General features: G+C 59.1%; 1 protein-coding gene across 3 annotated transcripts; it reads left to right on the forward strand.

Moving 5' to 3' along the window:
* The first annotated feature begins 3,344 nt into the window (after positions 1 to 3,344).
* PTBP1 (polypyrimidine tract binding protein 1) lies at positions 3,345 to 14,110 on the forward strand. 3 transcript variants are annotated; one of them, XM_070793435.1, is made up of 15 exons: positions 3,346 to 3,488; positions 5,731 to 5,761; positions 8,145 to 8,220; positions 8,387 to 8,559; positions 8,638 to 8,784; positions 8,871 to 9,041; positions 9,119 to 9,229; positions 9,303 to 9,477; positions 9,621 to 9,698; positions 10,289 to 10,437; positions 11,533 to 11,566; positions 11,957 to 12,049; positions 12,139 to 12,355; positions 12,493 to 12,570; positions 12,655 to 14,110. In XM_070793435.1, the coding sequence occupies exons 1-15, from the start codon at positions 3,481 to 3,483 to the stop codon at positions 12,785 to 12,787; spliced, it is 1,674 nt and encodes a 557-aa protein (XP_070649536.1). In that variant the 5' UTR covers positions 3,346 to 3,480; the 3' UTR covers positions 12,788 to 14,110. The 3 variants fall into 3 exon arrangements, with proteins under 3 accessions (XP_070649537.1, XP_070649536.1, XP_070649539.1); XM_070793438.1 differs by lacking the exon at positions 3,346 to 3,488 and adding an exon at positions 4,371 to 4,394; XM_070793436.1 differs by lacking the exon at positions 9,621 to 9,698 and having other exon boundaries at positions 3,345 to 3,488.
* Positions 14,111 to 14,198: the final 88 nt, after the last annotated feature.

A 14,198-nucleotide genomic window follows, 5' to 3' on the forward strand; every position in this document is an offset into this window, starting at 1 on the left:
TGCAAGGAGATCCAACCAGTCCATTCTGAAGGAGATCAACCCTGGGATTTCTTTGGAAGGAATGATGCTAAAGCTGAAACTCCAGTACTTTGGCCCCCTCATGCGAAGAGTTGACTCATTGGAAAAGACTCTGATGCTGGGAGGGATTGGGGGCAGGAGGAGAAGGGGACGACAGAGGATGAGATGGCTGGATGGCATCACTGACTCGATGGACGTGAGTCTGAGTGAACTCCGGGAGTTGGTGATGGACAGGGAGGCCTGGTGTGCTTTGATTCATGGGGTTGCAAAGTCGGACACGACTGAGTGACTAAACTGAACAAAACTGAGGAGACCTCGGGGCTGGGGGAGCGCTGGCGGCGAGGGGGTTGGTAGGGGTGGCTATCGCTGCTGTGATCAAGGCAGTGAATAAACACAGGACCAAATACTCCCGAACTACCCAGCCATTTCCATTTGAAACACTGGGGAAAGCCCATGGGGAGGAAGGGGGCAGTGGCCCAGGCCTGCCGCTTGTGTTGACAAAGGAGTAAACTGAGGCAGCCCCAGCAGATCTGAAAAGAGAAATTTTGATAAGACCCAGCGGTCCCTGCCAGCGCATGGGACACTGACCCCCATCTGGCTCCCGCCCACCTCCCTTGCTCCGGCCCTGGAAAGTATCATTTTCAGAATTCTCAGACAATTGCAAGGTGATCACACATCCACATTCAGCCTAAATCATTGATGAGGCAGGCAGCTGGCAGGCGAGCTGAGCAGGGAGCAGGCAGACAGGGAGGCCAGCCAGCTCCCATGAACCAGGGCACTGATCCAGCTGAAACGTGGGGCCCAGGGGCTCCCCGGACACCTCTGCTCAGTGCAAATGTGGAAGGCCTGCCAGCAAACTTTCATATCTGATCCAGGTTCCATAGGGGGTCCTGGGCTAATGGGTGGCTCCCAAAATGGTGTGTCCACATTCTCCATCCCCCAACATAACCCCCCCTTCAGGATGGTTTGCAGGTGAGATGAAGGGTGGTGAGTGACGTGAGATCATCCCGCAGTCTCTAAATCCAAGGACAAGGGTCCTTTTTAGAGACACACAGAGGAAGGACAGAGAGGGAAAAGAGGACCATGTGACAACAGAGGCAGGGACTGGAGGGATGTCACAAGCCAAGGACACCTGAGCCCTCAGAGCTTCATGAAGCAGGAAGGATCCTCCGCTGGAGTCTCTGGAGGGAGCTTGGCCTTGTGGACACTTCAGTTCCAGAGTGAGAATAAACCTGTGTTGTTTTATGTCACCTAGTTTGTGGCACTTTTCCCATTTGAGCAGGGGCTGTCTTCTCCCTATTATGTTCTGGTGGCAGGCAAGACAGAAATCCTCAACCGTTTTGAAAGGCTGGGAGGCTATTCTGATGAGAGGGCCTGCCTTACAGCAGGCAGTGAAGGAAGGAGTGAAGGAACCTTCCTTAAGGGGAAAGCCTTGCACAGAAGACCTATGTAAATGAGGTCAGAAACCAAAAGGTGCTGGCAGTGTGGGGTTCTGTGGGGCCACAACGTCGGCTTGCGCTTTCTTGAGCCTGGACGGTGGTGATCACAAGTGGTTTTGAATAGATTCCAACCGTTTAGATCCATGCTGGGAATCTGGTGGAGGGTCCATGAACGTGGCTGCCCCCTCCTTTCCTTCTGGTCCACGGACACTCCCGCGTCTCCAACCATCCTCCCTGCTGTCACGGCGTGGTGGGGGGGGGCGCATCCCTGGCACCAGTCACTATGGCAACAAAGATAAGCAGCTGCCCTTGGTGGTGCCCAGAGCGGAGGGCAATGGGAGGCCTGGGGACAGCCAATCCGCAGGAATGCGCCGGGGATTCGCCCAAATCCACCGGGACATTCCTGATTAGCCATTCCTGGGCTTCAGTTGGCCTTCGGCGACACAGCCGGCCAAGGACCGCAGGGCGGAGGTCTCCGTGGAAATCGGCAGCCGCCCCCAATGCGAGAAAGCCCTTTGGCTTCGAGCCGGGTTTCAACGCTCCTGGGCCCCATCCAGGCCCGCGCGGCCCTGAGATGGGAACTGTTGCCATGACTTCGCCCAAGCTAAACCGACCTGAGAGGCGGGAGCAAGGGCCCCTAAGCAACTGGTCTTAGGGAAGCCAGAAGGATCATTTTTTCTCTCTCTCTAGGCTGGTACCAGTTAAATTTCCCTTTTTTAGCACGACTTACAGCAAACGGTATTGAGGCCAATGTCCTCTATTTATTGAACGTCTAAGCCACGCTGCAACTGCGCCAGCCCTGGATGCCCGTCATCTCCCAGATGCTTCCAGAAGTCTGGAGGACCGGACCGGACCGCCGCGGGCCCTCCCTGACTCCGTCTGCGCCTCTCCCCCTCGTCCCCCGCAGCCGCCTGGTTTCCGTCTCCTATCCTGAAGGCTCCCTTATCACCCACAGCCCTGTTCCACTCTTGGTATCGGCGTTCTCCGGGATACGTTTGCAGTGTTCCTCTCCCGAGATGGAGACCCGTCCCGTCCCGAACATCCCGGGACGGCGAAGTCGGCTCTACGCGCCCCTGGTCTCAAGTCCCCTGCGTGCTGGACGGGTGGGTAGCGTCCACCCTGCACCCCAGGGCTTCAGTTTCTCCCCATTGCAGCAGGCAGGCCGGGTCCACCCTGAACCCCGGGCCTCGTTTCCCTCCATTACAGACAGGCAGGGAGGGGTTCGCCGTGCGCCCCGGACCTCAGTTTCCCCACCCTTGCAGTCACGCGAGGGGATCGTGGTCAGGGTTCGCTGCTCTGGGGCGGACAAAAGACAGTCAGAGGCCACTCGTGGCCTCGTCGTGCCGCAGGCGTTGTGGCCAGCAGTGGAAAGAACCCCGGCGTCTCCAGAAAGCCTTAAGCCGCTGCCATTGCTCCGCTCGCTAACCTGAGTAACGTCTGAATTCGAAAGGGACTTCGGCCAGGTGCCCACAAACAACATGGAGCCCTGTAGGTTTCTGCCCGACTTCAAGATGGCAGTGAGCCTCCCTTTGACATCACGCCCGAGGTCGAGGTGGTCTCTGCCCGTTTGCAAGATGGCGGGAGGCTGGGGAAAGCACGCTTCCCACCGCCTGATCCGCCACGTACCCACTCCCAAGATGGCTTCTCCCGCAAAGCCCCACAAACGAGGTCAGCTCCGCTAACTGGCTCTGGCGCCATCACATGGTCTCACCTCTTCGCACCTCCTCCGACTCAACGGGCCATTTCCGCCTCGAGCTCTGACGGACGGCCGCCTTATCCAATGCCCGCTTGCCACTGTTCTTGGGCCCACCCCTCGAGCGACCTCCTAGCCATTGGGAGGCGCTGGCGGGGTCCGAGGGGGCTCGCCCCGCCCATCTGCGCGGCGGGAGCCAATGGGCAGAGCGCGCGGGGGACGTGTTCGGGCGTCTCCGCCATTTTGTGAGTCTATAACTCGGAGCCGTTGGGTCGGTTCCTGCTATTCCGGCGCCTCCACTCCGTCCCCCGCGGGTCTCCTGTGTGTGCAATGGACGGGTGAGTAGTGCTGGTTCGCGCTTCCCGGCGCCTATATCGCGATCCAGCCTTTGCCTCGCCGCCGCCCCGGCCTCTTCGGGGCGGTACATTCGGGGCGCCGCTCCGCCTCCACTCCAGGCCCTCGGGCGCCGCCGGGGTTTCTCTCCCTTCCCCCAAGTTCTGGCGCGGTTGCGGCCCGGGATGAGTAGCCGGACGAGAGGCTGTAGGGATCGGGGGCTGGGGGCGGCCGGGCCGAGCCTTGTCCGCTTCCGGTGCCCACGCGGCCCGTCCCGAGAGCACGCGGCGGTTGCGCCGCCCTTCCCGCTTCCCGTCTGGGCCCCAAACGCACGCGCCGCCTTCGGCCCGCCGTGTGGCCCTTGCGGCGCCCCGTACAGTTTCCGCGCGCCCCCTGAGGTCCCCCGCGCGCGTGCGCGGCTCCGCGCGCTCTCGGCAGCTCTGTCGCGCGTGCGCGGCCTTTCCCGCCGCGCGGACTCTACTCCGGCTTCCCCCGCCCGCCGCGGGCCGGGGCGCGGCTGGAGACGCCGCCCTCCCGCCCGGAAGGGCGCGGGCCCTCCGCCGCCCCCTTTGTTCCCGCCCGGCGTCCCGGGGTGGTGCCCCGGGCGCCTTGGGGGCGGGGCGGCTCCGGACCTGAGCCCGCTCCCCGCGTGCGGAGGTGTCGGTGTAGGCACCGCGGCGGCGGGGCTCAGCCTTGGGAAGCTAGTAGAACCCGGTGGAGCTGCGTTCTCGAGTCTGGGCCCCGCGGGAAGCGTCTGGGGGCAGTTGCGGATGTCTTGTGATGGGGAGCTTCAAGCCAGCCCTGTTTCCTCTGTCGGCCCTACCGGGCGGGGCGGGCAGTTACCAGTGCCTGGAGGGTCACGTGCCTTCGGTGCCTCGGGTTTGAAATGATAGGTTGCAGGCTGAATTAAGGTTAGCCTTTTAGAAAAATTGCTGCAACAAGAGGAACTTGATCTCGTGGTCTGTCGTCCGCTTAGGCTGGGACGTACCTTCCCAGAGAAGCCCATTCCTGAGCTGGGAGCCGGGAAGCCCGCCGGTCAAGCCCGGTGGGAAGAGCTCTCCTGGCCCCCTGGTCAAATTTCGGAGTTTCCCTTCCTCGTCACGGAAACGTAGTTTGGGGCGCGTCTGCGGCCTCTGGTCGGTTGTGTGGTTGTCTAGGCAGCCGGGCCTGGCCTGGCCTGCTGGTGCAGCTGCAGTTTGGCCTGCCTTTTTGAAAGTCGGGGGACCTTTTGCAGAAAGGCCATCTTTTTTGAAACACTTCCTGCGTCTGCGGTCCTCCCTGAGTAGGAAGCCGCCAGCCGTCCTGGGTTAGCAGTTGGGAAACTGCGTGCTTTTCATTCTTTGTTTTTCTGGGAAGTTGTTTCTTGGCTCAGTAAGATTTTTAAAAATCGTTGACATTAACCCTTAAGGTTTTTGTGGGGAAAAAGTGGCAGTCCCACGGCATAGGCTGGTGAGGCTGTGGGAGGGTCGGATCCCAGGTTGTGGTGAACCCTGAGCCCGATGCTGCAGGCAGTGGCCCCAGGGCCTCTGTCAGCCAGGGGCTTGGCCAGGGGACATGTGACATCACCGGAGGCTCTGGTCTCCTGTGATGGCAGGCTGGTGGCCAGGTGACCTGGTGGGGTGTAGCTGGCCAAGTTCTCCTGAGCAGACCCTTCCTGAGTCTTTAGGTGGCACCCTTCAAGGGCTCTACTGTCCCGAGGGCTTGGCCTGCAGGACCCTGGAGCCTGGGGCAGTCACACACCCTGCCTTCCCTAGCAGGTCACATGGACCCTAGTTGATGAGTAACTGGTGTCCCCTTTTATCTGATCCTTTTCACTGGGTCGACCCCTTTTCAGTCCCCTGGGGCGGCAGCTCTAACCTTGGGCCCCTGAGTTGCCTTTTCACAGCCTGCCTTTTGCTGGAAACCTCTCCCAAGCATTGCGTGTTTCTAGAAAGCAAGCAACAGCATTTCAATCCTAATTAGCATCTAGTGTCTTTCTGAGGGCCTGCAGAGGGGGTGTCTTTGTCTTTGGATGCATCGGAGGCGGGGCCGGGGTCTTGCCGGGAGGGAGGGAGGGGAAAGGAGCCCGAGGACAATGATGGCTCCTTTTCAAGTGGCGATTAGAGAGAGGACACCTCCCTTCCCTTCCTCAAGCCGCCTCATTGCTGAAGTCCTGGAGCAGGGGCTCCTGCCGCCCCTGGAGCCCATGCTGCTGGCATGTGGTGGGTGCTCCTTGCTGATGTCTCCTTTTTCTCTCTCTCTCTGCAGCATCGTCCCAGACATAGCAGTTGGTACAAAGGTAGGCACTGGGGACGTCGCTTTCTCCTTCCGCCCGTTCACTCTGCGGCCTGTGTGCTCCCATTGCCGGGCTGGGGGTGGGGGGTGGTGTGCCACAGCCTGCTCTGTAGTAGGAGTACGGGGTGGGTGGCTCCTCTGAGGTGAGGGGCACCCGCCCTGACTTCAGGACCTTTCCCCTGAAGTCCAGAACTGCATCTGGTTGGAGCTGGGATGCCCGCGGGCTGATGGGACTCTTGACAGTTTCAAGTGGAAAAAGTGGAAGTTTCTTCCCCAGGCCGTTTAAGGGGTGGGCATGGGTTGGGAGGATCCCTGGGGATTCTGGGGCGGATGGAGGTGCTTCTGAGGATGTTCTCGTCGAGCTCACTTTTGCTCCGAGAAGGGGGCCTCGCTGGCAGAGACCGGGTGTCCACCTCAGCCCTGGGGGTAGCCCATTATCCCTGGGAGCAGGCAGCAGCTAGTTTCTGGCTGTGGGGCCTGGGCTGGTTTCGGTTTTCCCAGGTGGACTCTTCACACGCAAGCCTTCCTGATCTTCCTGCAGATAAAACCTGTTTGGTGGCGAGAGGAGGGAGGGAGGGGATCTCATCCAGGTGTGCTTGTAACTGGCACGGTGACACCCCCCACCCCCCTGTTTCCGTGGGGGCCCATCCAGCCAGGCCGCTTCCAGAGGCTGAGGGTGCACCAGCGTGGGTGCCTCCGGGAGGGCATCCTGGGTCCCGCCTCTCAGGATAAGCACGAGCTGTGCCCCGAGTGACAGGTGTTGGGATGTAGTGGTGCTTAGCTGCTGCTGTCCCTGGCTCCGGGCACGCTTCGGGGGCTTCCTGGTGGTGCTGAGTTGATTTTAGAGCAGGGGCTCTAGTGCAGCTTGGCCTGCCCTTTGTCCCCCCAGGGTTCTGTCTGTGTGCGCTCTCTGCGCCCCCAGTGGGCAGTCCCTGGTGAGCCTCTGGTCACTACCTGCACTTCCTTATGCTGGGGGGAGGGGGGTTGCCAAGTGGGCAGACCACATAGGTATTCATGCCAGGCAATCTGCTGTGAAAAGGGAGTTGGAGCTAAGAACGACCCCCTCTGGAGGGAGTTCTTCCCCCGTCCATCACCTGTTGACAGGAGCTGAGATGCCCTTTTTAAGGTTGTGCAGCCGGCGTCTGTGTGGGAGCCACTTGGGTGCCCTGTCTATTCTTGTCTAGCTCTGGCCAGGGGGCTTTTGTGACCTGAGGGGAGGGGTTGGTAGGCCTCCAAGTCGACTTCCCTGCAGCTTAGGTGGGAATGGGGCTCAGGTGTGTTCCACCTGGTTTCTGGTTTGTTTAGCCTGGATGAGTCCAGGTCCCCCCCGCCCCACGCCAGGGCAGTGAGGAAAGGCATGATGGGGCAGGTCTGCCTGCTGGTGGGGCTAACACTTTGCTTCATTTACATCCAACTCCAACCTGTACGCATTAAAACCAAGCAGTGCTCTGAGCAGCCTCTGGTGCTGGGGAGTTTGGGATCTGGGTTCGTCGGCGTGCCTATAGCTGGCGGTCTGGCAGTGAGGAGGCCCAGAACATTCTCTTAGCCTCATAGCCTTGGCCTGGCTGTGCCCACTTTTCTGTCCTGAGGGCTGGGGAGGGGGTCAGCACCTGAAGGGGCTCTGGGGCACTTCAATGCTGGACCACGGAATGTGGGGAGGTGTCCTGTATGTGGAGCCTACTTGTTTGTAAGTGGCTGAACTGGCTGGCAGTTTAGGGGAAGGGCAGAGATAAGGTGTCCTTGATGTGAGGAGGGCGAGCTGGCGGAAAGGCGGGTTGAGGGAGAAGGGTCAAGGCTGGGAGGCTGGTCTCCTGTTGCTGCCAGGCGCTGGTTTCATGTATCGAGGAAATCACAGGTGGATGGCCCTCTGGGGTCTCATTGCCCAGCCGGCAGGAGGCTGTTTGCTTTTCTCCTTGTTTAAGCTGCTTCTCAAGGGGTTCTGGAAGTTGATTCTATTAGATTGAGACTAACGAGGGAATTTCTGGAGATAACATGGGCTGGGAGCCCACCCACAGGGGCAGTTGGGAAGCCTGTTGGTCACCAAGGTACCTGCCGCCTGAAGAGGTGGTGTTTCTGGTCGCTGGGCTCCGGTTTCCTCAGACTGGAAAGTAGGACATACTCCTGCGGGTGGCCACAGGGGGACAAGGGGGCTTTGTCCTCACGGTCTGTGAGCCTGAGCCATGCAGACCCCAGACACTGGTGAGGGGGGTGGGGAGATGGAAGGTGGAGGTGGCCATGACACGCAGAGGCCTAGGAGGGGACAGCCTCTGTCCCTGCCTGGGGAGAGCCCCAAGGGCTCCACCGGCGGGAAAGGAACTATGTGGGCTCTGGTAGGGAGGATCAGGGGCCTCAGCGAGGACACTGGGTTCACCTTGCTTCTCTTGCAGCGGGGATCTGACGAACTCTTCTCTGCCTGCGTCACTAACGGACCCTTTATCATGAGCGGCACCTCGGCGTCCACAGGTAACCCCACCCGCCCACCGCCCTGCCTGGTCCCTGCACCTGCCTACTGCACAGTTCTGGGAGCCAAGTGTGGGGACTACTTCAGCCCGGAAACCTCCCGGTGCCAGGGAGGGCCCCGCTCTGAGGGAGCCTGGGGTGCCCTATGTGACTCAGTGCTTTTTTGCAGCAAATGGAAACGACAGCAAGAAGTTCAAGGGGGACAGCAGGAGTGCGGGCGTGCCCTCCAGGGTGATCCACATCCGCAAGCTGCCCGGCGATGTCACCGAGGGGGAGGTCATTTCCCTGGGGCTGCCCTTCGGAAAGGTCACCAATCTCCTGATGCTGAAAGGGAAGAATCAGGTACGAGGCCTGGGCCAGTTGGGGTGGGTCCCAGAGGCATCCCTGGTATGAGTCAGCTCACCCTGTTCCCATGCCCAGGCCTTCATCGAGATGCACACAGAAGAGGCTGCCAACACCATGGTGAACTACTACACGTCGGTGACGCCTGTGCTGCGCGGCCAGCCCATCTACATCCAGTTCTCCAACCACAAGGAGCTCAAGACAGACAGCTCCCCTAACCAGGCGGTGCGGCACCCTCAGGTGTGGGTGGGTGGGGGCAGGGTGGGGCAGGCGGGGTTGGGGCTGGGGGACTCACAGTACTGTCCTCACAGCGGGCCCAGGCGGCCTTGCAGGCTGTGAACTCAGTCCAGTCAGGAAACCTGGCCCTGGCAGCCTCGGCCGCGGCGGTGGATGCGGGCATGGCCATGGCTGGCCAGAGCCCAGTGCTTAGGATCATCGTGGAGAACCTCTTCTACCCAGTGACCCTGGACGTGCTGCACCAGGTAAGGGCACTGGGCTTTAGCTGTGGGCAGTGGGGCTGGTGCCTGGGCCCAGGCTGACCCACCAGCTTCTCCCACAGATCTTCTCCAAGTTTGGCACTGTTCTTAAGATCATCACTTTCACCAAGAACAACCAGTTCCAGGCATTGCTGCAATACGCGGACCCCGTGAGCGCCCAGCACGCCAAGCTGGTGAGTGGTCCCCAGGGCAGCCGTGCCCCTGGCCGCCAGGCACCTGCTGACAGCCTCCTCACTGTCCTCACAGTCGTTGGATGGCCAGAACATCTACAACGCATGCTGCACACTGCGCATCGACTTCTCCAAGCTCACCAGCCTAAACGTCAAGTATAACAACGACAAGAGCCGCGACTACACGCGCCCTGACCTGCCGTCCGGTGACAGCCAGCCCTCGCTGGACCAGACCATGGCTGCTGCCTTTGGTGAGACGCCGGGGGCAGGCCACCCAGGCAGGACTCGTAGTTCAGGCTAGGCGCCCGCACAGCCCACCCCGCACTTGCGGGTGGGGCCCTGGCAGCCGGCTCGCACCCGTGGGTGCGATGATTAGTGTCTCGTTTGTTTCTAGGTGCGCCTGGTATAATGTCAGCCTCTCCGTATGCAGGAGCTGGTTTCCCTCCCACCTTTGCAATTCCTCAAGCCGCAGGTACTCACATACTCGCCCCAGCGCCGCCTCTGCATGTCCACATCTCGCCAGTAGCTCTGCTTCCCCGGCGGCCAACGTGGCGCAGTACGGGGGTCTAGCCTTCTGGGCGCGGAGTCTGGACAGGGCAGGCGTGGCCGGGCTGCTGAGCCGCTGAGGACCAGCGCCTGTGGTTGGAGGGATGCGCCCCTAGTAGTGCATTTTGAGCGGCCTGGTAAGCGGAGCGGCATGCGCTGGGTGAGCACACCTGAGCATCCCTCCCGGGGGCCAGGCGCCCACACGCGGAATAGTCTTGAGCCTGTTATGCCCGGCATGCTGTTTGCATGGTGACGGGCACCTGCGTGCACGCACAGCCGAGGCCACCGGGCTCGATCTTGTGTCTGAGAAGCCTGAGTCTTCTGTGTTGTCGGCACATATAGGTGGTCAGGCCAGTACGGTGGTGTGCTCTGAGGAGCATGGAGGGTCGCAGGGCTGGGGGCCAGGCTGATGCCCCCACCCACCCCCTGCATCTCTGTTTGCATGAGGATGGGCAAGACCGATTTCCTTGTGGAGACTGTGGGCACCACACTCAGCTAACCCCATTCACCCTGCAGGTCTCTCTGTTCCTAATGTGCATGGGGCTTTGGCCCCTCTGGCTATTCCGTCGGCAGCGGCAGCAGCAGCGGCAGCGGGCCGGATCGCCATCCCAGGCCTGGCGGGGGCAGGCAACTCTGTCCTGCTGGTCAGCAATCTCAACCCTGAGGTACGTGGCGCCTCCGGGAATTAGGAATTGGGAGTGCCCCTAGTCCTAGTGCAGATGGAGCCTCTGACCCGGCACTGGGCTCTGGAGCTGGGCCAGGCCCAGCCAGTGCCCGTGGGCGTCCCCATCCTCCTCTCTGCGCTGACGTCACTCACTGCTGCCTCCTTTCCCGCAGTGCTTGGAGTTCTCTTGTTTCCTTAACATCTTAATTTACGTTCCTAATTTCACGATGTTGAGAGTTGAAGTATTTGGTACATGAGAACAAACTTGAAATTTCCAGCCCAGCGAACCTTGGCCTGCAGAGGGGCGCCTTGAGGGGAGGGTGCAAGCTGAGGCCACCCGGCAGTCCCTGAGGTGGCAGCCAGGCCTGGCTTGTCTTGGGGCTGGATTAGCTCAGGGAGCTGGGGTCCAGTGAGCGAGGCTCAGTATTTGCTTCTCGAGAGACGGGGTTCTTGTTTAATGAGCTGCTCTCCTGCCTGTCTGACCTCGTGTGACTCTCAGTCTCCCCAGTCCTGTCCCAGTTCCTCTGGCCAAGCTGTCCGCTCGCAGCGCCCGGCGAGCCTGACTGGAGGCTCCGGTGCGGGCTGAGGAGACGGTTCCTGGAGGGCCTGGTTGGGGGAGCGAGTGGGGGGCCAGCAGGCGCCGCCTCCTCCCCGCGGAGGGTGCTCCGGCTGTCTGCCCGGCGTGTGGCCTGTAATGTGTGTGGTCTTGACTGATGGGGCACCGCGTGTTTTCTTATGTATTTACTGACCTGTGTTTTTGCTACTTTTTTTCTTTTCTCCCCTTCCCCTTTCCCAATTTTTTTTCTTGCCCTGATCCGGAATTTCTTTGCCAACTGACTGCACGGTACTTCTGCTTCCTGTTGTTGCTTGAAACAAAACAAAACCATAAATAAATAAAAAAAAAAAAACAAAATTCCCCCTCAAACCCTGCTCTCCGGAAACCAACCTGCCCTTGAATATTAACATCCTGACAACTTCATCATCCATCAACCTGCACGCCTGCGGGGCTGCCTCCTCGTGGTGGACGATTGGCAACTCGCCCCCTGACCTCTCCCTTTCCCTGTCCCTCGCTGCCTTGCTCTGCTGTCCTCTAAAGAGAGTCACACCCCAAAGCCTCTTTATTCTTTTCGGTATGTTATCGTTCACACTTTTATTACCTTGTTTTCATGTAATTGAGGTGGTTGTTACGCCCTGAGATTCCGATGCGTGCGGTCTGGGCTGCGGTTTGCGTATTTATTTGGATTCTATAGAGCATGGTTCCCTACCCGCATGCTGTTGGCAGCGTAAATGTGTCGGTAGCATGCTACAGGATGGTTCCTTGGCAATTGACCTTTCCTGGATTTTATGGCTTCTTTGCGGAAGGCAGCCCTCCCAGTCATGCTCCCTGTGTCTAGACAGGTTCTCAGAGGCAGAATAAGCAAACTGGGGAGAGCCAGCCCTGTGTGGGAGTGTGGGTCGTGGGGACGGCGGGTGGGTGGCTGGGGCCTGGGGCTCAGCCCCCTGTCCCTGTGCTTTTGAAGGCGTGTATGGAGATGTGCAGCGTGTGAAGGTCCTGTTCAACAAGAAGGAGAACGCCCTGGTGCAGATGGCCGATGGGAGCCAGGCACAGCTGGGTAAGGGGTGGCCAGGGAGGGCAGGGCTGTTGGTGGTACCCAGGGCCCTCAGGTCACGTATGCTGTCTCTTCCTCTGCCCCGCCCCCAGCCATGAGTCACCTCAATGGGCACAAGCTGCACGGAAAGCCAGTGCGCATCACACTCTCTAAGCACCAGAGCGTGCAGCTGCCCCGCGAGGGCCAGGAGGACCAGGGCCTGACCAAGGACTATGGAAACTCGCCCCTGCACCGCTTCAAGAAGCCTGGCTCCAAGAACTTCCAGAACATCTTCCCACCCTCGGCCACTCTGCACCTCTCCAACATCCCGTGAGTGCCTCTGCCTCTCAGATGCTTCCATCATCTTATCCCTCATTTCTGGGCACCCCCGAATCCCTGGACATTCCTGTCCTGAGGGAATGACCTTGATCTTGCACAGACAGGCTTACATCTCTCTCCACTTACAGGCCCTCCATCTCTGAGGATGACCTCAAGATTCTTTTCTCCAGTAACGGCGGGATCGTCAAAGGGTTCAAGTTCTTCCAGTGAGCAGAGTCCCCTCCCCCACTGCCCCTAGGCTCCCTGGCCCCTTGCGGCTCCTCATGCCTGTGTTCCCCCACTCCTTGCAGGAAGGACCGCAAGATGGCGCTGATCCAGATGGGCTCAGTGGAGGAGGCCATCCAGGCACTCATCGACCTGCACAACCATGACCTGGGTGAGAACCACCACCTGCGGGTGTCCTTCTCCAAGTCCACCATCTAGGCCGCCACCCAGGACCAGCCTGCCGGGCACCCGGCAACAACTTCCATCATTCCAGATAAAAAGCCACTTTAAAAAGCAGCTGAAGTGACCTTAAAAGACCAGAGATTTTATTTTTTTAAAAGAGAAATCAGTTTACCTGTTTTTAAAAGAAATTAAATCTAATTCACTTGCTCACCTTGGGGAGGTGGGGTGCCAGCCTCAAGCTCTTGGTGACGGTGGATGGCACCACCCGCCCGGCCCCTGCCTGTGCCTTTGCCGCCTGCAGGGCGGGCGCTCCTAAACCCCCACTTGGCTTTCTTGTGCCTTAAACCCGCTGCCCTGGCAGGGCTTGCGGGGTCAGCCTCCCCTGGGATCATGTGCCTGGTGTGGTGGGGGGCTGTGGCCGCCACCCAATCCTTTAATCAAGTGTGTGATTCTCCCCCAGCCTTGGGGCCTCCCCGGACCCTTCCCTGTTGCTTCTTCAGCTTTGTTTTCACTGTAATCTCTGTATTATGCTTCGATGCAGCTGCAGACACCTGTGCCTAGCAATATTTCCAGTTGACCAAATATTCTAATCTTTTTCATTTATATGCAAAAGAAATAGTTTTAAGTAACTTTTTATATAGCAAGATGATAAAAATGGTATGAGTGTAACCTAAACTTTCTCCTTGTGGTATGACCTTGTATACTGTACTTTTATTTTATTCCTTGTCATTGAGTCGCAGGGCAGGATCTAGTTTCCAGGGCAGACACAGCGGGGCCGGCATCTGCCGCCCGATGCCTTACTCACACCTGACTGTCCTTTCTCTGAGGACAAGTGCTCTTCAACTTTCAGGGTTTCTTTTTTTCCTGCAAATTTTGGACCAAAGTTTTGTTTCTGTTTTTCTCCTGCCTCTAATGCTGGGACCCCAGGAGGTGGGGCAACAGCCCTCCCCTCCGGTCTTCACGCCTCGTCCTGCACTCACGGGTCCAAGGGGTGCCCTGCACGCAGGCCTCTGCTGGCCGGCCCTCACTTCGGGGCCTGGGCCTCAAGTTTCCATGTCGGGGTGGAACAAGGGTGTAAATATTTATAATTTTTTATACCTGTTGTAAGACGTGAGGGGCAGCAAATGCGGTTTTTTATGGTGACACAGATGTATATTTTGATAACAGCAATTACAGGCTCAGTATTGTAAGGAGCACGGCAGGCCCCGCCCACTGCCGGCTTGTAATGCAGAGAGAACTGAATTAAAGCGATTTTATAACAACTCCTACCTTTTCTGTAGGCTCTTTTTTCCTGTCCACATGTAGAAGGCGGTCTGGCCAGTCTGTACTGGACTCTGAATAAACTCTCTGTATCCTGCACTTGATTCCCCTCTTTATTGGGCCTGTTGATTTCACTGCTGTTTCCTTTCTGTAAACTCAGCCATGTTACCCTTCATGTGTGGGGGTT

This window comes from Bos indicus, chromosome 7 (genome assembly GCF_029378745.1).
Source record: "Bos indicus isolate NIAB-ARS_2022 breed Sahiwal x Tharparkar chromosome 7, NIAB-ARS_B.indTharparkar_mat_pri_1.0, whole genome shotgun sequence".
Classification (NCBI taxonomy): domain Eukaryota; kingdom Metazoa; phylum Chordata; class Mammalia; order Artiodactyla; family Bovidae; genus Bos; species Bos indicus.

What these genes read in the sequence shown, in the direction of transcription:
- PTBP1 (XM_070793435.1), top strand. An exon ending in ACAGCTCCCCTAACCAGGCG is followed by an intron (nt 8,785 to 8,870) that starts GTGCGGCACCCT and finishes CTGTCCTCACAG; the next exon opens with CGGGCCCAGGCGGCCTTGCA. An exon ending in TGCAATTCCTCAAGCCGCAG is followed by an intron (nt 9,699 to 10,288) that starts GTACTCACATAC and finishes TTCACCCTGCAG; the next exon opens with GTCTCTCTGTTCCTAATGTG.